The following is a 22,205-nucleotide window of genomic DNA, read 5'->3' as shown; positions in this document are numbered from 1 at the left end:
GTCCCAGATTCTGCAGTCCATCAGAAAGGATAAAAATGGTTCTTAATAGGCATTGGTTTTACAGCACCACAAGAAAACATGATATGAATTGATCTGTTTGGAGACCAGTGATGCTTATTGTTTGTGAGATGAAGTTAAGCCTTCATATGCTCCTAAGGCTGCAACACACAGCCATAAAATCCAAGTGACATGGTTGTTTAACGGGTAAAATCTGTGTGACAATGATTATGTAATGCTGTCGACACACAGGAACTGGAATATGCTCATAGGCACCAAACACATTCAGCAACTTTGAGAACACTCAGCACAAAGAAAAAAAGTGGAGGCTTATGCAAAAGCTGCAATTTGAACAGAAAACACTTTTTTTTTTTTTTTTTTTTTTAAGCTAGTTAGTATACCTACTACGTAGGTATACTAACTGGAGATTGTTAATAGGATTTACTGCCAGAGTATGCTGGTAGCTGATCTACTGAAGTTAAGAACTTCAGACCATGGAACTGGGAAATATTTAAGGCGCAAATTGAAATATGATGAAATAATAAAATATTACAGTCAATGTCATATCGCCATATTAAGTTAAATAAATAATTTAATAAGCTCTGTGACCTTTAACTAAATTTATGCATACTAATAATCCCTCTATTCAATCCAGTGAGAGACTAAAACACTGCAATATGTTTGCACTCAAAGTCCCCTACTGAAATGAGTATTAACAGTGCAGCTAAGCAGAATGCTGTGATCAGTCAGAACTCAGTGACCACGATGTAGCCAGTAAGCAGAAAAAATATGTAAACTCACCTGCACGGTGTTTTTGAGGTAAATGTTGTATTACCCAAGAAAAACAGTAACCACACACTGTTACCTGTGTTTTTCTTGGAGTGTTTAGGGCTTCACAGGTGAGGCTCTTGTTAGCAAATCCTTCCTTTGTAAAATATCCACTCCTAAAAGACAAGCTCACAAAATTTTGCACAACACATAACAGGAAAAATATTCATCCTTCATCTTTCTTTCTTCCTCGTTAGGAAATACTCAGGCAAACTTTGGGGAAAAAATAAGATTTAACATCATTGTATTTATTAGGTTCCAAAACAATACACATTCACATCCTTTTGAATACAGTACATTTGGCACAGTAATAATGTTTACGATGAAATAACACTAATGAGTGGCAAGAGATTCAAATTACATCCATAAGAAAAAAATTCTGTACAAATAAATCCTCACAATAAAAAAAACCAAACCCTACCCCCCCCAAATGAATACATTTTATATTTAGCCAGAACTATTCTGCGCATAATTTAAAAAGAGGTAACTTTTAAGCCTTTTTGGAGATAATTATTTTTCACCCTATGGAGAAATTTACTTCATCTTACTTAACTTAACTTCATCTCACATTTCCATTTTTAAAGTCTGTTTGGGAGGAAAACCAAGAAACAATGTATTTTTTTAATAATAATTATTATTAATAATATTTTTGGCATTTTGCACTCATTTTACAAAGAAGGAACAGAAAAGATTCTACAGAACAGGCAGAAATGTAACAGAATGTCCTTTTTTAAGAGTTATCTTTAAAAAATGTTCAAGGTAACAGACAGACCTTCTGATGTAAAACCAAGGCAGAGAGGATCTAACTATTTTTACTGAAGAAATATCTGCCCATGCAATAGTTTCTCTCTCCTTCACTTTTCTCTTAGCATCCTACCCAACACTGCAGGCGCTGACGCCTCTTGACAGACAAACATTTGCTAATTATCTTCACGTAAGAAAGGGGAATACAGACTACGTAGCTTGTGCACGATAGCTTTATGGGATGCTTTTATTCCTTCAAAGTAAATGCTCAGAGTTCTGTGTAAAGGCCTCTTGTTGGACAAACAGTAGTGCACGATCCCATAACTTGCCTTCCTAGCACTCTACTCACCCATGGAAAAGAACGCCTTAGCATTGTGATCAGTTCTTGCCTGGATGTCAAAAGCTAACCATGATGAGAAATAAACAGAGCCAGTGGCGAGACACAAATTGATGGGCAGCTCTACAATATATTTCTAAGAGAGAAAGAAATTTAAACATTGAGATGATGCAATCGTTAAGATGTTTCTGTGCTGGTACTCAGCTCCAGAAGCTAGTCTTTTCCCAGTACAAAAGATTACTGAAGATAAATTAAATTAAACTAAAGGCTTGATCCTTATTACACTTGTAGGCCAGACGACACATTAATTGATATATCATAATATTTAATATTTTGAAATAATCATAAGAATATATATAATAATTACACCTGAGTTTTAAAAACAAAACAAAATGGAACTGAATGGTGTCATCAGTAACAGGCTATGAGCAGCCAGACACAAAACTGACACAAACTAACTCATCTGCTTGAGACCGAGATTATCTCTTAAAGCCAATGATTCACGCTTTGTCCACCACGATTTGTAACATTCCTTTCTCTTTCCGAGCTCTATCATGTCATAATAGAGTTGAAGAGAACTATACAAGAGATTTAGTATAGCTTAATATATGTCTACATCTTTTATAACAAAAACCTCATCTTTCCGACAGTAACTTGAACCAATACACATACAAGAGTATTGCACATGGACATTATTATAATTATTCTTTCATAGACTAACATTTTAATAGTATGCCTGAACATGCAGCAGTTGATACCTCTATATTCAATGAATTCCACAGGCCTTGCAGCAAACACTATATACAAAATCTCACCTGTACAAAAGGCAAAAAAGCTTCTTTAGTGCCACTTTGCCAATCACAAGTATATATATTTTTGTGCAGCTGGAAATCCATGTGCAACAATTAAAATGGATTCCAATGACCGCTCACTCAGTCCAGTAAAATATATAATAAAATGACCTCAGCGATACATGTACACACACACAGGAAAAAAAAAAAAAAAAAGGGGAAAAAAAAAAGGGAAAAAAAAGAAAAAATAAAAAAATCAAAACCAAAACCAAATCACAGGGTACTCCTGGAAATATAAGTACATAACACTGTTAGCGTATCTACAGGAGGTAACTTCACATTAGTAATATTGTCCACATGAGTTACCATTTCAATTCATACACAAAAAAATATCAATTTACAACTTTCAATAATGTCAGTTTGTGAATGTTTGATCTTCAGTTTTTTAACACATCTCCACATAATGCACATGTAGCCTTATTTTGTGTCTTCTAAAAGCAGATTTCTCTTTAGATTTTAAACATAAAACCCAACAAACACAGTAGTATTATGGTTTTGTAAAAGTGTGCAAAAGTAACACACTGCTGAGAAAATAAATATAAATAAGAAATTATTTATCAACTTAGCTACTATGGAAAAGACAGATTTATAATGTTTATAATTAATTTTTTTATGTAAAATTAACTGTAAACATTTGCAAGCTTGCCGTCACATTAATGGTTCATTTAAAAGGATATCAAATTTGGTAACATGGATAGTACACCAAATTGTCTGACAAAAGGTAAAATGGCTATATATAGCTGAGTTAAAGTACTGTAGGCTTTTTATTCTTTAGCCCTTTAATATCTATCCATGTAGCTTCTGTTTCTCACCTTAAATAAAATTACAGATATCTTTTTGTCTCTTATTCCTAAGAGTTTCCTGTATACTGTATGAGGAAATTCACTGAAAGCCTTAATTAATGTGCTTCTTTTTCTGGATAACTCCATAGCTTGTACCTCTCCACAATAAATTAATAACTGAGGATCACACCTCCATGAAGGCAGACTTGGCTATCCAAAGGGCATCCGAGTACAAATCTCACTATAGCCACCACTGCAGAAGAAACAGTTCTCACCTTCTTAGCTTAATAATGTATGATTGATTACAGAATGTGGTCTGCTAAATTGCTTTCAATAGCACAGCTTTATTTTCTATGGCAAAGATGCAATTTTGTCCTCTGGGAATTCCTATTCCTAGGAATAAAAGAAAAGTTGAAAATATACGGCAGTGTGTTACATCCACAATTTCTGATACAAAATTATTTTGCATTGCTTTGTGAGACAGAAATTAAGAGTGCTTTCAGGTCAGAAGATGAAAGGAAAAAAAAAACCCCAATAAATATATACTTTAACTTGGGATATGGGCTCAGGGTAAAAGAAGTAGTTCTTGATCTACTGAGTCTCAGTAATCTGATGATCTCTTCAGAATCACTTCTTGTGGCATCATTCATCCATCAGCCTAACGTTGTCTATGGCAGTAGCTCTTCTCCAAAATAAGAGAATCCTTTAAATTCTTCTTGATTGATTTGTTTTATAATTGTTTCATCCACTAGTGTTAATACTGGTTCTTCTCGTGTAAAGTCTTGATCAAAGTTATTTACATCCCTTTTGGTTTTCTGAGAAGAAAAATATAAATAAGGCGAATGGTAAAACAGCACAATAAAATAAAAGGTGCTCTCCCTCCTCTCCAACCTCCCCCCAAAAGGCTGAATTTTCTGGAATGATTGAAATAAAAGAGGAGCTACTTCACACAAATAATAACAGACATATGAGAGAAGCTACAGGAGCAAGAAATATAAATGAGTTTAGGAGAGGCCACAGAAGCAGTACTATAAATGAGGTCCCAGAGACTCACGGTCTCTGACAGGTGAAGGAACAGCAGTATGATGATAAAGCAGGAAGCTGAGATTAGGACTAGTTTTAAAAAGGCTTTGGCATAATCATATCTCATTTAAGAGCCACAGAGTAAACTGATTTAATTGAATTCCCCCAAACACAGCCCAGTGTTTCAAATCTAAGTTAACCATTTCTTTATATCACTACAGGTGATATAGGCTACACTCATGTTTAAAAATCTGAGGTAAAGCTTCCAACGGCTCTCAGTCCAAAACCCTTGAGCTCAAAACTGGCAACTCAGATTTCCTAATGCAGCCGTATGTAATTGGGAGCACCACGCAAAATGTGAAATCCCATCTCCAGAGAAATCCACCTCAGAACTCTTCTTTATGTCAAGGGCATCAGAATTTTCCCACGCAAGTCTAATGCACCTCACTCCTTCAGCAAAGGTGGGCCAACAAAGTGCAGCTGTGAATGTTCTGGGACAAGAGGTATTAAGAGATACAGTCTTGGGGAGGCTGATTTGCCATCCTCATGACACTCATGACAGTGACTACCTGCGACCACTTACTTGAAAAGAAACACCCTAGGCTACAGCAGAAAATGTTCCCCATGGTCATTCCTTTGAACCTGCAGTGTTCACATTTTCAGGCATGTACAAGTTCAGGGAATTGGAACAAACATTTTTCTTTATGCCATCTCCTTTCTCTTTGTGTCATGGAAACTAGTAATTACCTGGGTGATGCTTCATGGAGGCACAATGACACACTGAAAATAAACTTTGTGCTCCTCCTGCCAATGTCTGAGATTAAATGATACTGGAAACAGAACAGCTATTTGACTTGCAAAGTAAAACAATAAAATGACAAAGTCATACATCATAAAGTACATTAATATATTCCAAATGGGATGTATACCACCTTTCAATGTAGGTAAACTTTTCTTTAACATGCATATATAAATGTGTTTTATTTATCAGCTCTACTGAGACACTAAACAGTTCTCTTTCTCCCAGTTGTAAAATAGTCACAGAAACCTTCACCTGCACTGTTTGTAAGAACTTCACAGATATAGGGAAAGAATGGTCTATGTAAATGCAAGAGACTTGTAAACCAAGTACTTTCTAAGTGCAGACAGACAAAAATCCACAACCTCTATCTACAGAATTCCATTAAAAGGAAAGGGATATGGACTTAACAAACATATAGATATATTTATATTGTTTACATTTGAAATATTTACTTTGTACATAAAGACCAGACATGAAACGTATGTGACTCCAGTAACTCTGAATTGCGTAAGAGGCACGAGGGACGTGGCTTTGGACTTTATGAGGTTTTTTTCCAAGTAATTTGGGCAAAACGAGAATGAAATTCCATCTAAATTTTTAAAAGCGTTACATTGCAACTGTGTCTACATTCTTCTTGTTCTCCATGTCCTACCATGGTATTTTCACACACTCACAAAATTAATTTGCCACAGGAATACTTAAGCAGAAGAAGGTGAGTATTTGCAAAAAGTAGAATTCAAATTCAGAACTGTAGTTATATGCAAAAGAAATGTGACTACCCTCACACTTTTACCACCAGCTATCAAGGACAAATAAACTCTTGAGTTGAAAACAAATAGAATATATATTATTTTCAGGTTTCCATATTGAATGTATTTGTGAAAAGTATAATTTCCTTGCTTAAGTTAAAAGAGTAAAATGACAAATTCCTCAGAGCCATCAGGGGCAATTAATTCCCCACAGCTACTTATTCCAGAAATCACTGAGACTTGTGAAGACCTTCAAAAAAAGAGCACAGAAGAGTACATCTAAAAAAGGGTTCCAGCAACACTGGTGTACATAAATTCTGTTGCTTAAAAAGAATTGTGCTGCCAGTAGGGAATCCCAAACACTTCTGAAACAACAACTAAAGGTATTTGCTTAGATTTAAAAGCGTACTGTGTCTTAAAATATGACTTCAAGACCAAAGGAGGAAAGAGAAGCTTTTACTTTCTATGGTTTATGAACAATTCCATGTAGTTTTGGCAGCATAGATGTAAATCACCCAATTTCTTAACAGGACAAGCATGGAGCAATCTACGATCGCAGGGATATCCTAATAGGTCTCTAACTAACCAATTGATGAAGTGAGATTAAACAAATCACAGGGAACAAAAAGGATTATGCCAAGGTGGTGCTCTTAATAAGTGCTTCTTTTCAATAGTAAGATTTATTTGAGAAGCCCTCCTTAGCAACTTAGGCACTTTGTTCCTGCAGCTATGACTACTTTGCAAGGCGTAATTTGCTAAGACAAAACAGGTCTGGCCACATTTCTGCTACTATTGCTATTTTAATGTACTTGCACCGTGAATACTCTGTAGGCCAAGAGCATGAACCAAGGGCTCAGGATGAAGGTGTGAAAGGCTGTGCCTGTCTCCTAGCAGAGAAACTGAGAAAAGAAGGAAGATCTGCCAGGTAAGGAGAATATATGAAAGACGCAGGGTGCAGCTATTATCCGACTTTGAACATTAAAAAATCAGGAAGATAAAAGGAAAAATGTTTAGATTGGCTGCTAAATGCATAATTTAAAATGCAGTAATTAAATGGGTGGGATTGTGTTTATTTAGCCTGCAGCTCCTAAGACTCTGGGACACATTATTTTAAACTTTTCAAACTTTTTTCCAGGTAAGACTTTTCAATTTCAGATGACTGAGGAAACCACAGTCCTAGGAAAGAAGAACACCCAAAACTACAGCTGTCCTGCCAACACACAGAAATTCCATTAGGTTTCAGATGCCCCTTTTTTTCTCTCTAGACTACCCAAACATCTTCCGACAGTAGGTGCCAAACGCCACACTGCACTGGCAGTGACCAAAAATGACATAATTCCAATTCTAAATCTCATCAGAAAGCTGGCTGCTCCACCAGCAGAAAATCTCTGGTGCTGAGAAGGAATCGTGACTACCTCTCCTGCCGGACACGTGCTGGCCACTTGACCTTCTGTTTTTCCCAGCAGTGCAAATGCTTCAGAGGTCCCCTGTCTGAGCAGTGACTGTGTGACTTAGGAAACATGATCTGACTAAACATAACACTTGAACTAATAAACCCATATGACTACTATCCATTAAGAATGATCATTTTTAAGTCAAAATCATGTTTTAGTCTATTCAAAGAGAGAAAGATACCCGAAACTATAAAAGACTGTCTCTTCATAAACCACCATTTAATCAGCTTTTGTAGTTGGCCTGTACAATTTTAGATGAAGAGCTAACAGGGTTTTTGAGTCAAAATGATTTTTATTTCTCAAATTTCTTCACATATTTATTAAAAGATGCTGTTAATAAGGACACATGAAACAGTGATTTTTTGAATTGGTTTTGTTTTCACTGCCATTTCAATAAAACATTTGATTTCTACCTGCAGTAGAAACTCAAGCTTAAGAAAACCCCACTAAAATCTGTTTATTAACCTTTCCAGTGTTGAGGATTACCAACCTTGTCTGTCAGTGATTATTAAATGACTTTAGATGAATTTCAACAGTGAAAAAAGAAATTTAAGTTGATGTTCCTATCACCGAAAGTACATTCAGGAAGTTAAAACTTGCCATTCCTTCCATTAATTATATGAACCAAATGTGAATGATGGGAGCCTTTGGTATCAAAAAGCCACAGAAGTCCTTGCAAGAAGGCACCTGACAGAGGGTGCTCCAAACCAGGGAACTCAGCAAAGCTTGGACAACTCATCAGATGTGTCATGAGGACAAGAGGCTCAGTAGACTCTCTTCTGCCTAATACAGATTAAATGAGTTCCCCAGTTTGGAGACATTAAGAAGCCTCTCTTTAGTCTGTTACTTATTTTCATTTAATTTGCAGAAAATCACTGAAACCCTTTCAAGTCCATTGACATCTCAACAGCTCCCATAACAGTGTTGGCATTGTCCAGCAGCTTCAAAGGCTCCTCAGAGAAGGTAAAAAACAGATGGGGGGGGATGGCTAGGAAATGACACTGCCACAAAAGACTGGGTTTTGCGTTTTAGTCTGATTGTCCTATAAATTCGCAATATGCTGTTTAAATATAACTACAGGAGGCTGCTGCAGTTTTGGTGTGCGGCTCCAGAGGCACAGGGCAGCAGGAACACGACACGCAGCAAGAGTCACACCTTCTCATAGGTATTGCATGGTATCACTTAATTTTATCCAGAATATCACTTCTCTAAGTAATAAGTGATTCCCATGTCTGACCCAGTATCACCAAGAAGAAATTCTTCAATCAGGATGATAAGAGCTCAAACATTTTGTATGTACCTCATCGCTGATAAAATTTTCAGATTATATTTATCAAGACAAATGGAAATTCAGACTACAAGCCAGTTGGTTTGAAACACAAGCCTAGGTGGCTAACCTCACATGTCACTGTCCTCTCATTCACCTCTCCTTACAATGATATCGAAAACCACAGCATAGACAGAGAGCACTTTGCACCACTGATTGGAACTCTTTTCATAAAGGTGTAGTAGTTTCTAAATATTTGAGATCAACTATAACGAGCACTCACTTTTGCTCGTTAAGATAACACATGCTATTTATAAATAAATTCAGTATGAATATTTTAAAGGAAATGGGCTAAGAAGCACACTTCAGGTCTGTCTTTCAGCTTATCCTCAGGATGCCTCTTCACAGTATTTGCATGTCCTGAGAATCTGTATCAGTATTAGAAGTATTTCCTAGCTTGTCTGATTTCAGAAGATAAGACAAACATGTTATCAAAATAGCTGTATAAATTATTAAATTTTCTCAGCATGTTAATTGCTCTATTTGCATATGGAAGAGTGACAACACATTTGTCATGAGCTGTAATATATTCAGCTGAAGCTTATGATGATAAGAAGGCTTTTGAATCCAAGTAGCTTTTATAAGTGTCCCAGCATTCATTACTTCCAAGCGGAAGGTGAGATTTTATTCTCCCAGATTATGCTTTCATTAGAGGTAAAGGACACCACATTAAGGAAAAGTAGTGGGAATCCCCGCCCCCGCCCCCCACCCAATAAAGATGTTAGTAGACAGTAAAGCAGTATTTGAAAAGCATGTCAACCTATGCAGTCCATATTTTAATCTGTTATGGAAATACACAGATATTTAATAAACCAAGCAAATTCACAAAACAATGGATTTTAAAAGGGATCATTTGTGATACACTAAACTGAAACCACGTTTATATATAAATGATATTCCCTTTCTTAGGAATGTGATATGGGTCAACTAAGGAGGAATAACCTAAACAATTAGGGGCATAAACGTTTAATGACTCCAAGGCCAGAATGCCAGCCTTTGTATTCCACTTTTACACAGACTTCCTCAAAACCAGAGCCTCCCAAAACCAGCACCACAAAACAAACAGCAAGGCAAACAAAAACAAAGCTCTGCAGGTTTCCTGACAGCCACCCTATGTTTGCAGTCTGGGCAATGAACCTCTCCCAGCAGTCACTGTGAAGCTGTTGTCCTCCATGGCCCTGCTTAGGTGTACTCATCACCATGAGTACAGAGCAGTAAAGTTATATACAGAAAAGATGCTATATATATAGCAAACCTTTGTCCATAGCCTGATTGCTACACCACAACAGTTATGTCTGTGCAGAACATGGATGAAGAGAGATTTCACAGGAGCTTTAGGGGAGCTCAGCACCAGCTTTCCATCTGTGGTTAGTCCTTTGCTCTCAAAATCCATCTTGTTCATCTTTTCAGGGCTTGCTTCCATTAGGACTCAGTTGTGACATAGAGCTATTAGCTCTATTGTGACATAGAGCTATTGCACATTAGCTATGCTATGGTAGAATACAGGAATTTTTTGAAACTAAAAAATTGCAGGGAAAGAGTGCCAGCTTCTGAATTCCCCTCAAGGTAGGCTCCTTTGAGAGATTTAACCTCATGAGAAACAATTTTGTATTTCTTCTTGGGGAGGGGAAGAAACACAAGAAGAGAAAGTAATGGAACTATCATATGAAAATACCCTTAACCTGCACAATGTGAATCCGACTGCAAAGCTTATGATCTGCTCTGCAGAACAGATTTTATATGTGTGTCTCTCTAATTCACAATATACTAGCAGGCTTCCATTGATATCCTCAGCTGCTCTAAGGCCATGATCAGCCATGTCACCTCCCCTCTTACATCCTGGCACACGTCCAAGATTAGCCCACTTTCAGCTGTGTTCTCATGAAACTGCATTTCTACCGCTGTTACAGCAGAGTGACAGGGATCAGGGCTGGTGCATCTGTGACAATGTGCTGAACCACCTGCTGGTGAGTCCTTAAATACATGTGTAGAAGCCTTTTGGTCTTCCTGATCCCTAGCACTTTGGCACAAAGGACTATCCAGGCAATGAAGCAGACTTGCAAAGAGGAGGGAAAAGTGAGGCAGGTTGCTAAGTCTAGGGCATGTATTCCTAAGAATTTCAGTGGCTTCCAGGAGACATCCGCAAAATCACTGAGAAAGTTATCCAAATATAGATTAACTGTGCACTGAGGCATTTGACCAGATATATTCTGTAAAATAGCAATAGATTTACTTTGCTTTCTGTTCTTTAAGCAATCAGAAAGACAAGGAATAAATTAAGGAGACTGTGAAGTTGGTAAATCGATGAATGACGTAATGAAATATTTCAAGACACTTTATGTGTCCTGAAGAAATACTGACTTTCCAATGTTTTATTCTGCCTACAGTCACCTACACATTTATTTACAGGAAAGTACCACATTATGGAAACCTTCCTGATGATGACAGGGAATCATGTAGTAGTATCTTGTGAGTCTGAGCCCGCCTCTATGAAGGAGCCTTGACATGTGCATTGTGATGCTGGATGCAAAGAAACATCACAGCTGGAAAGGTAATAGCAACACGTATAGTGGGAGCAAAATTCCAAGACTCAGTTACGCACTAAAATAGTTTGCATTACAGGCCATAGAGTAGGAATGCTACACAGTTTTTGGCAAGACTGCCTACATTTCTGGAAACTCATGCTCTTTGATGCTCTAGCTAATCAGTTTGACAAGGATGATGCATATGACAAGCTTTCATACAGAAAAATGGTATAGCAGGTCTTAACTTAGACAAATGGAGAAAGCTACACAATGATAGTTGATGCTAAGACTACTGAATTGTTAGAGATCATATTTTTAAGCGCAATGATTATTTTTAAGTCTTTGCGAAGACAGAGTAAAATAAAGATGTATGTGACTTTAGAAAGCAGCTGAGCACGGTGCCTTTTTTTTTTAACTAATGCACATACAAATCATTGCCTAAATAAGAGGCATTGCAGGACTATGCATGAATGCCTACTACTTCTGCATCTCAATACATCTTCTTTCCACCTTTCTTCCAGACCCTGTAACTGCTTTTTTTGGAACACAGTTTTATTCAAAGAGCACAGTATGATGTAGCAGAGTTTGTAGTGACATGACTTTAATTTTTGGTTTTGCTACTGATTTTCTTTGAGCTTGAGTAATTTTCTCTTCATCATTCATCTAGTTTTCTTCCTATTTCTATTATCCTGTAGGTGGGCTGTGATCTCTCTATCATTGTCTACAATCTCCTGACTGTCTTTCACTTATGTGGCTTTTTGCACAGTGGGAACCCCATCTTGCTGGGAATTTGAGCTGTTAATGCAGACATGATGGCACAAACTCAATCTCCCTTTCTTCTCATTCTGGTCAAATATAAAGCACAGTCTTCCAAAGAGTTATGGGCAGTCATGGGCTTCAAATACTTTTCCATATTCCAGAATTAAGCCAAGAGAACTGTTGTTCTGTAGGTCCTTCACAAACATGAATATGGCATGAAAGGAACAAGATCTGTGCTTAAGGTTTTTTGTAAATGTTTAGACTGAGTGTTCCTCTCATGCCGTGGGATTTAAGCATACAACTTCTGGAGCATGCTGTTGAGAGGACCAGTACAAGGTCTGTGCCTCCACAGTAACAAAATCCCTTACACCAGCACACAGCCTAACAAGAGGAGAGCAGCAGCTAATGAAGCGTTAGGATTCCTTACCATTTAAAGGTGTCCTCCCTGTCCTGCTACTGCAGATAAGTAGCTGCACTTCAGCTGCTTCAGTCCTCCATCTGCCTAGCAGTGCATATGTCAAAGGAATTAAGTTTTGCACGAGTATGCTGAGCTGACAAATTTTTGCTGCCCGTTTTGGGTGAACACCCTAGTAAGACCTAGTGTTTGCATTAGCGTTAGTGTACTGCTAGTAGAGAAAGTTCTGCATGAGAAATAAACTCAAAGCCAAAGCTCTTTTTATACTCAGTGTTTACTGGCCTCCAGCTGGGATGGGACTAGTCAGAAAAGGCAAGCCTTCAATGAGTCTTGATATTTTTTTGATAAATTCCACCTTCTGATAAAGAGCCAGATGCTACTGCTTCTTAATCACCTGGTGTTTTTCCACTGGCTTTTACTGACATCAGAAACAGACCCATCCCAGGAATATTATATATTATCTACATTAACATAAAAATAAAATATTTCCATGTGAATTCTTGAGAATGTACATAAGAATGCAAGGCAACACAATACGATGATTTCACTTAATGTTTTAAATATCTTTATGAAAATTGCACTGGAGATTAAAGCAGTCAGAAAGTGAAAAACAATTTGTGTTTTTCTGGGAAAGCCCAAAAGGAAAGCAGATACACTCTGGTTGCTTATCACTCTATCCCAATGGGCACCACTTAGCAATGTACGCTTAACAGATGGTTATATGGACTTAATTATCCAGTATGAAAATATTTTAGTGCTATAAAACCAGGACTTAACAAAACCAAACAAATACTGATGGATCCCCAGTACAGAATCAAAAGAAACATAATAAAAGTTGTTTAACTTAGAAATATTTGGGAACCTGCAGTGCTGGGAAATAGCTTTCAAACTTCTGTAATTCTAGTGTTATGGTAATCACATTTAAAAACAGCTGCTGGAGGCACTGATGCTGAAGATAAAAGAAAAAAAATCCCCAAATCAGACTAACTGAATGAGAAATTCTGGGAAAACAAAACCATGTACATTCAAAAAACCCAACACTGAAATCCCTTAAAAATACCAGCTCACTTACTTCTGATTTCTTTAAGCTGCACATACGGCTCCTCAAAAACTACTAACATCTTGGGTAAACTTAGAGGCTGCATAAATTGACAAGCTCGTTAAAGCTTTGAAAAAAACCCAGGTCCTTTACTTTGTTAAGGGAAGAGGCAGGAGTGTTTCAGACTTCTCTGTCCTGCCCAGCCACGGGATCAATTGGTCTGAGCTATGCTGCAGGCGTAACTATGGCACTATTCGTTGTTCACAGCTGCCTACAGCAAGCTGAGCTTCATTGCCTGAAAACAACCAATGCTTCTCCATCAGCAGCCACCCAGATAACACTCAAACCCAGCAGCAGAAAAGCGTAACTTCTAGGAACCATCCAAAATTCAATATTCTGATTCATGACACCCTGTGACACGGGAAGCATGGAAAAAAAGTGTAAGAGTTCCACCATTATGACTGTCAGTGATAAAAAGTCTGTAGTCTGTCTCAAAAATCTACATCCATTTTTCTCTAACTTTTTTAAAGGATGCATGCCAACCATTTTGACAGTCTACCCCATTTCTAAGCATTTTGTTTGTTTGTTTATCAGTATTAATCAACACGGTGTCACTCTCAGAAGAAAGCCCACTGTTCTCCTATGCCTGAAATGTCTGCAGCAAGTGGGAAATACATCATGTGCAATGTGTAATAATGGTACATGAGGGCCTGAGGTCTCAAGATCACTCCCCAGTGTTTTGTCTAAGCAGTAACACTTCATGCAAAGGCATGCAGTATAGCCCCTTGCGTGCCCATCTGCTAAATGCTCATTGCCATGCACTGATGACTGAATGGAAATATATTATGAAACTGAAGGGACACCTCAAGGTTATTAGGCCTAAAAGTGGACCTACCTTGACATTTTCCCCATATTGAAGGCCTTACCTTAAAGAGGGACATTCACACTGAAGCAAACTTGAAAAGAGAGAACATTTATACAAAAAGAAATTTACTTGGCCTGTAATTTCCTATGTTCCTTCTGGTGCTATTGAATGATACTGCATTTTACAGGATTTCTTCCCCACAGCGTAAAGGCAAAGTCATAATTCTGCATGGATGATGATACAATATATTGTCACAAAAAAGTAGAGGCGTGCCAAAGAACCCCCACCAAAACAGTATCATGACTTCCCAACACCAGGTTAAAAATCCCTTGTTAAAAAGTAAAAAAAAAAAAAAAAAAAAATCTTTGCCTGTTATCACTCACGTATGAAAATGAATCTGCAATTACAGAACTTATGTTTCAGGCTAACATACTGGAAAGTTTTCTCCAGAAACGTGGTCCCTCTTTAAGGATTCCAGCCATATTTCACAGTAAGCAGATGGTTGCTGCAGCAATTTGAACACACACCTCTCTAATTGAAGACATTTTTTGGGAGCCATTCAGCGCAGCACCTACCCACGGGGCAGGCGCGGCCTCTGCCTGTTTGCCTGTGCAAACAGCCCAGCTGCACTCTCCAGAGGTGCTGATTTGTGTTTGCTACTTATTACCCAGCTTCCAAACACTGTGGGCATCCAGCATCTCATTCAGGCATAGGCAAAGGATTGCCAAAATTTTGCCGGTTTTTCACTCATTATGGGGAGGGAGAAAAGAAAATTCACGGTGCTCAGTGACTCCAGTTGTAACCCACAATCATTGGCTACGACTATAATTTCATATTTGGGAATAACTTTATTTCAAACCTTTGCTGCAGTGCAAAACTGAAAGAGGACACATTGCTGGCATCCTTAAGTCAAGACTTAACAAGGGAGATCAGGTTCACAAAGGAAACTGCATACAGACAATGTGGCTCAGATAGTGATAACTAAGGGGGGAGGGACTTTGATAATGGTTTATCATTATCTTAGAGTTACTGGAGTTGAGAAAGGTGTAATTTGAGGCTGAGAGGAAATCTGCTAACACTGAGGTCTGGTACAGCATAAGAACACTCTTCCAAGGGAAGTCCTAAGCATTCAGTCAATTTAAAAGCAAGCTGATATTTAGCACATTGTTTTTTTGACATTTCTCGGTCGTATTTTTTCACTGGCCCTTAACTTTGCCTGTGATTACCACAGAGGGGAAATTGAAGTAAGAAAAGATTAGGTGATTCAGCCTGGACCACATCATGAGTGGAAGAACTTATATATATCTTGGGTCTCCGGTTTTAGCTGCTACCAACTCTCTACCCTAAGTCAGAACTGAAGAAGGAACATACAATTATTCAGAAAATATTCTCAGTGGTGTAACAACAGAAATTGAAGAGGCTCGAAATGAAGGAACATTACGTGAATAGGCCAGCAGCAGCTGTTGCTCCATAGTGCAAGATACAATTCTGCAATAGACTATCCCATTCATTTCATCTCTAGTGCTCTTGAGGAAAGGGAGCTTTTAGAATGGAAAACCAAAAATTATGAATGCATTGAGAAAAAAAAAAAATAATGCATTGTTCAGTGAAAGCTTCATGTTGACAGTGAATCATTGTAATATGATTATTTTTTTAACTTCATCTCCATTAAGCCACACTATGAATGGATTGCCACAGGCACTGATAAAGCCATTAGTGATGAAACTTTGGCTTAATTGCTATAAAGAAATACATATGGCAAACATCTGTTTTACCAGAGGCTTTACCCTCTGGCTGAGAGCTCTTCAGCTTTTTCATGTTGAGGACAACTTAGACAGTGTCTCAAACTCTCCCAACCCCGACACCGAAAACAGGGTAGACAAAAGTGGCAAGTCTGTTTGCATGCACATTTGCAAGGGCTGACAGTGAAAACTCAGTCTGGGAGGACAGGAGTGTGCCTGCAGTGAGACTGTCCTTGCTGCACAGTGCCTAACAACTTCCTCTGTCTCACAGCCCCTTGCAGCACACAGAGACACTGTGACCAAGAAATATGAGAGTGATTTTACTCGGCTGGTCTAATTCTGCAAAAATTAAAAAGAAAGGGCTAGAGCACATCTCCGATGAGGAAGGGCAAAGAGAACTGGGGCTATTAATCCTGGAGAAGAGAATGCTCCAGGGAGACCCTATATTGCGGGCTTTGAACACTCAAAGCAGGCTTAAAAGAAAGAAGAGGACAAACTTTTTAGTACGGTCTGTTGCCATAGGACAGGGGGTAATGGTTTTAAACTGAAAGTGAGTAGATTTAAACTAGACATAAGAAAGAAATTGCTTACAATGAGAACAGTGAAACACTGAACAGGTTGCTCAGATTGGTGAGAGATGCCCCATTCCTGGAAACGTTCAAGGACAGCCTGGACACGGCTCTGAGCAACCTGATATGATTGATTAGACTCACTGCAGAGAGGTTGGACTAGATGACCTTTAAAGGTCCTTTCCCACCTACACTATTCTATGATTCTATTAAATTGAGGCTCATATGAGGCTCCCACTGACTTCAGCCAAGTGAGTAACAGATTTTGGGCACTGATTTTCCTCCATCCCTGGCAAGAGGGACTGTGATATTGCAGATATTTTTGCCACTTGTGCACTTGTTTCTGGGCTTCACTGGCTGATTTTGCTGACATCAGCCACATGGCACAGGTTTACTCTGGAAAGCCTACAACTAGCCAGCTGTGCTCCCAGAAATGGCACAAAGAATTTCTTGCAGGGGACTATAACAATATAAAATTCATCAATACACATTAAAGCCAAAGCAACAATCTGTTTCAATGACTGCTTTTAATGCACAGTTTGTTATTTGGTATGGATAGACAGAATCATCCCATCATGCCACTAAGCAGGATCTACTGCACCTACCCTCACATCAACAACTTAGGTAATAAATTGATCTACTGCACCACTGTTTTCATTTGTAAGATGGCAAATGCAGTTTGATAATGGAAATAACCTATTCAACCAATCCAGGAATATAGCCATGGAAACAAAGAAAGATAGAGAGCAGGGAATCACTGAATGTTGCCGAGGTCTTTGTGGTTCTTGGGCAATAAACTATACTGCAAACCATAGCCTGGCCTTATGGCTACTGGTCATGGATATTTCATTCTCCAAATGGAATAAAACTCCAGGAAGAATACATACAAAGAAATAGCTCAACAGAGCAATAAAATGCCTCAAAGGGTTTTCTGTCTCACAGCAGTTGCTCTGGAGAAAAGATACATGCCTGCACTAAAATGGTACTTATTGCATATGCAATTACATATTCATGTCTGCATTCAGGGAAGAATAATATCATTCAGAAATTTCCAAGACAGGCTGTGAAGCTCTAAGAATTAGGTTTTAAGAACAGTAAAACGATCTCCTGCCTAGCTGCTCAAAATTTTGCTTGATTTCCAATGTACATGCTCCAGAGCTATGACCTTTTTTTCTACATTATCTTAACATTTAGAATAGCTCTACATAGAACAAACTCACAGTATAGTAAACCATAGTGTGTATATATATATATATATATATGTAAAATTAATTTTACCACTGAAAAGCCTCATGATCCTAGATTTATGAGAGGAAGAGTTGGCAGATAACATACATCACAGGACTGAGCCCCAGTGCATTTTAACCCCTCTATATTCTCTGTTCCAAGTCATTAATTGCAGAAACAAAGACCCTTCACAGCAGGTTTCAGAGCCACCAAATCTGCTTCCATTGTCTCTACCTAGGACAGCCTAGGGTGGCACTTCTGTCACTGTTTAGCAATCTAAATCTCAGTTGTTTGTATGAATTCTCTGTTCAGGGCACTCTTGCAAGCCTTCAATAAAACATTGTGAGTTTTTCAAAATCCTTTTGGTAATTTTCACTCTAATGCTGGACACAGGAAGAAATTTCAGCTTCCAAAGCATCATTAGAATAATCACATATGCACAAACTAGAAAGACATTAATGGTATATTTCTGGTATAATAAGGGACATAATTATATCCATCCACTATGTGAATGAGATTTAAAAGAAAACAAAAAAACCAAAAACTTTCAAAAGTCTGGCTAATAAATAGCCATGCAGTTGGGTTGTTTTTTTTTTCCAAGCCCAGTTGAAATATTCAGACTTAAGGCTGGCAGAGCTGAAGTGGTGTACCTAAACCACAGAGAAGCACAGGCCTGACAGTACCGTGTAGTATAGCTCCTCAGAAAATTTATTATGGCAGAGAAAGGATGGTAGGAAACAGAACAGCAAGCCAGCTCTGCTAATCAAGGAACTCATGTGTTTTGGGGAGAGTGAGGCAGAACAGAAGAAGGCTTTTTGCACAGTAGCACCTCTGTGACCTCCCTTGGCAGATTATTCCATTGTCTGATGGGACCTCAGTGTTTGACCATTTTCCCTAATGGCCTTACTGGTTTAGTGTCATTACATCACATTGCCTGGAGCTCATTTTAACACGTCTTATATATTGCTTTATTTTGAAAGTCTTTATGACAGAATCATAAATATTCCCCCCTTAGTCATCTTACTGGTTGGTCAGAAAATAGAAGACTATCTGTGTAAATATATGCATTCTTGCATGAGCAGAATTATGTATGTGCATGCAAAACTCAATTTAAATGCACAGACGACTATATATGCATTGTACATGTCTTTCTCAACACATATGTACACTCACATATCACATGCAAGAATGTCTATTTTCTGACTAATAATCTGGCCTCTCTTTCACAGCTCTTTTCACAGAACTAGGCCCTCCTCAACACAAGATTAAAATAATTTTTTAAATCCTCTCTTAACGTTACAAGTCACTTAAATAATCAACAGCCCTTTGGTAATACTAAGAGATGTTAAAAAACATAAAACATTCCAAACACAGGCATTAGTTATGATTCTTCCATAGTTAGTCCATAGCTATGGAATAGTTATGTTTGTTAATCTGAATCAATGAATCTCAATGCTACACCCACAACTGAATTTAGAGAAGAACTCTTTATGTAGATTTTAAAGTAGCTCTTATTTCATTAGTGCTCACCTTCTTCCCTCTTCTCACAGTTTTTCAAAGTGAGTGCAATCAGGTCTAGCTTAGCAAGTATACAAAATTACCTTTATAGCACTTGAAATTTACTGCCCTAAATTTCTTTGCCATTTCTGAGGTTGAATAATTAATAATTATATTTCATTCATGTGATCTTTCTCTCCAGCCTAGATCTATATCACATTTTACTTTCCAAGTAATATGTCATTCCATTTTAAGAGGACAAATAAAAATTTCAAGTATGATCTTGGTCAAAGATTGCTATACAACAATAAAATCCAAACAACTGTAAAATTTATACAATTGGCACAAAATAGCTGATGGATCATAAACATGGATCATAAATATGGAAGGTATGCTCAAAGTTATCAGAAAAGCTGCTAAGACCCAGTCACTGGGGAAGATACCTTAGAGAGAGCAGACTGAGAACATGAAAATAATAAGCGATGCCTGTAACATAGAGTACATATTATCTGAATTTACCACTATTTAAAAAAAAAAAAAAAAAAAAGTTGAGAAAAAAATCCAAGCATACAGAATTACTAGACTGCAGGAATCAAATCTGGTAGAATAAAGAAAGTTGGTAGATACAATATAGAAAGAAGTAGTATGAAAATCCAACATTAGAGAAGTAACCTAAAGAAAAATTACCAGAAGTGTAAATAAAGATATATAAAATCACCCTAAAATTATTAAGGAGCAAAGAGCTATCCTAAAATGAGACAAATTTCAGACTACTCTGAAATAATCTGCAATCACTATTGAAACTGAATGATTCAAATAATACCCTTGAAGAAAGCAGAAAAGAGAAAAAGGAACAAAACAACAGGAATTAATGAAATAGGGTTGGCTTTACAATATAACAGCAGTAAAATAATTACCAGAAAGAGAATGAAACCCCACTGAGAAAGCAGAAGGCATTTATATCAGCAATGAATAAAAATATCTGATATAAGAAATACCTCCTGACTTTTAAGGACTACCACAGTGGGAGTAGTTCCAAAAAATTAAAGGCCTCATAAAAATACCTATTGTCAAAGGGACTGTGCATCTTGATCATGAAAGGAAAACAGCCAATGAAGAGACGAGATGAAAGGAAACTAGAAATCAGATGCAGGCATAAAGTGAAAATAATTCTGCAATAGTTCATCTTGATTTAAAACCAAAACTCTGATGAATATTGAGCAAAGCAACAGAATTGAGATGAAAGGCCAAAATGTCATGAAAACAAGAGAAGACCTACACAAATGCAACTCAGCTGAACATTGACTACGTCCAAGTGCAACTATCTGAGAGCTGTGGAACCTGACAGGAAAACAGGCACGGTACTAAATAGGCTCCAGATAGGTACTGAAGGAGTTCATTTGGGGTTCACACTTCCTGCAGCACTGCAGAGACTTGCACATCAGCTCAGGCACCAGCTGTAGCTGGCCACAGCTCCAGAGCAGAGCTGGGAGCAGGGTAAGGGACGGGCTGAGACTGCAGCGCTTCCAGGAGCGGGGCTGCCTCAGGCCTCCCTCTGCCTGGACATCCCGCGATGTAAGGCTTCCATTCTCCAACAAATACATTAAGAAAACCTTCCTCGTGTGGTATCTTACTGTTACTCCTAGAAAGGCGTTCATCAGGGCTTTCACTCGCAGCTGTCAACCCCTTTGGGCTTTTTCTGCAGAGCTACAGAGAGCGAGAGATTTCCCAAGGGTGGAGTCAGAGGAGCTGCCTGGGGCTCCTGCTGTGGACAGTCAGCCCCGCTTCCACCACCGCACAAGGAACTTGGGGAAACGCATCTCGCTGAGCTCAGAGTAAAGGCATTACCTGGAACATACAGCAATCCTTCAAAAACAGAGGGGACCTCTTCACCTCTGGATTTATATCAGGGTTCAGAGTTGAGACCTAAGGTTTTTATTTGGCTCATTTGTTTTGCTTTTTGGGTTAATACCTTTGTAAACTATCTAAAGAAAGAAACAAAGAAGTACCTTGACCCTACTCACAGGCAAATCAAACATTGTAATTAGGAACGTGAATAATCAAAAGATGCAAATAATTCATCATAAAATTAGCCTCTTGCAGCATTTAAGCACAAAAGTGACCGCGCACATTCTGTGACATTTGGTTAATTAAGTATTAGTAAGTACTTGCATCCAGAGGAAAACTAGCATAAGTATTTTTGCTTGGCTTTTGTACTTTCTACAGGTGGGCAGCTATTTAGAGATTTTTTGTAACTTTAAAATAGCAATATTTGGTTATTATTCAGGAAAATGGAAGTACATAAATTTATCCAACCATAATGTATTTTTTTTTCCCTCAAGAGGCTGTTTTTTCACGTTTCTTCACTTAAAATATTATTGATTACAAATTCTTGTCTGTGTTTTACTACAAAATCCAGTGGCCAGCAGCAATGCAGAACTGTAAAGAGTTCACACAGAAAGTATAGACAATATATATCAACTGAAATAATCTTTTCTAGCTATGGTATCCTTAAGAACACAGAAAGGAATTAAACCAGTGCCTTCAACTCTCTCATGGTTTATGTGGATGAACATGAACATTTTCCTGTGCATTAAATATATTCCTGACACTTACCTTCATAGAAACAACGACAAAGAAATTTTCTCAGTGCCATTTTTATGTTGCTATCTC

At 37.9% G+C, this 22,205-nt stretch overlaps 1 protein-coding gene across 4 annotated transcripts in view; it reads right to left on the bottom strand.

Annotated features, from left to right (window-relative positions):
- Window positions 1-1,060: 1,060 nt before the first annotated feature.
- PRKCE (protein kinase C epsilon) overlaps window positions 1,061-22,205 on the bottom strand; it is a 285,135-nt gene continuing 263,990 nt past the window's right edge. The window contains exons 15-16 of one of the 4 annotated variants that reach the window (XM_040058417.1): window positions 14,528-14,588; window positions 4,217-4,354 (exon numbers count right to left, since the gene is read on the bottom strand). In XM_040058417.1, coding sequence (XP_039914351.1) covers window positions 14,574-14,588 — 15 coding nt within the window. In that variant the 3' untranslated portion in view covers window positions 4,217-4,354; window positions 14,528-14,573. Of the gene's footprint in view, window positions 4,355-14,527; window positions 14,589-22,205 lie in introns of all 4 variants that reach the window. The other 3 variants (XM_040058418.2, XM_040058416.1, XM_058419725.1) reach the window with 3 other exon arrangements.

This window comes from Hirundo rustica, chromosome 3, assembly GCF_015227805.2.
Source record: "Hirundo rustica isolate bHirRus1 chromosome 3, bHirRus1.pri.v3, whole genome shotgun sequence".
Lineage (NCBI taxonomy): Eukaryota > Metazoa > Chordata > Aves > Passeriformes > Hirundinidae > Hirundo > Hirundo rustica.
Note: the sequence above shows the minus strand (reverse complement) of the source record. Positions and strands in the feature narration are given on the sequence as shown.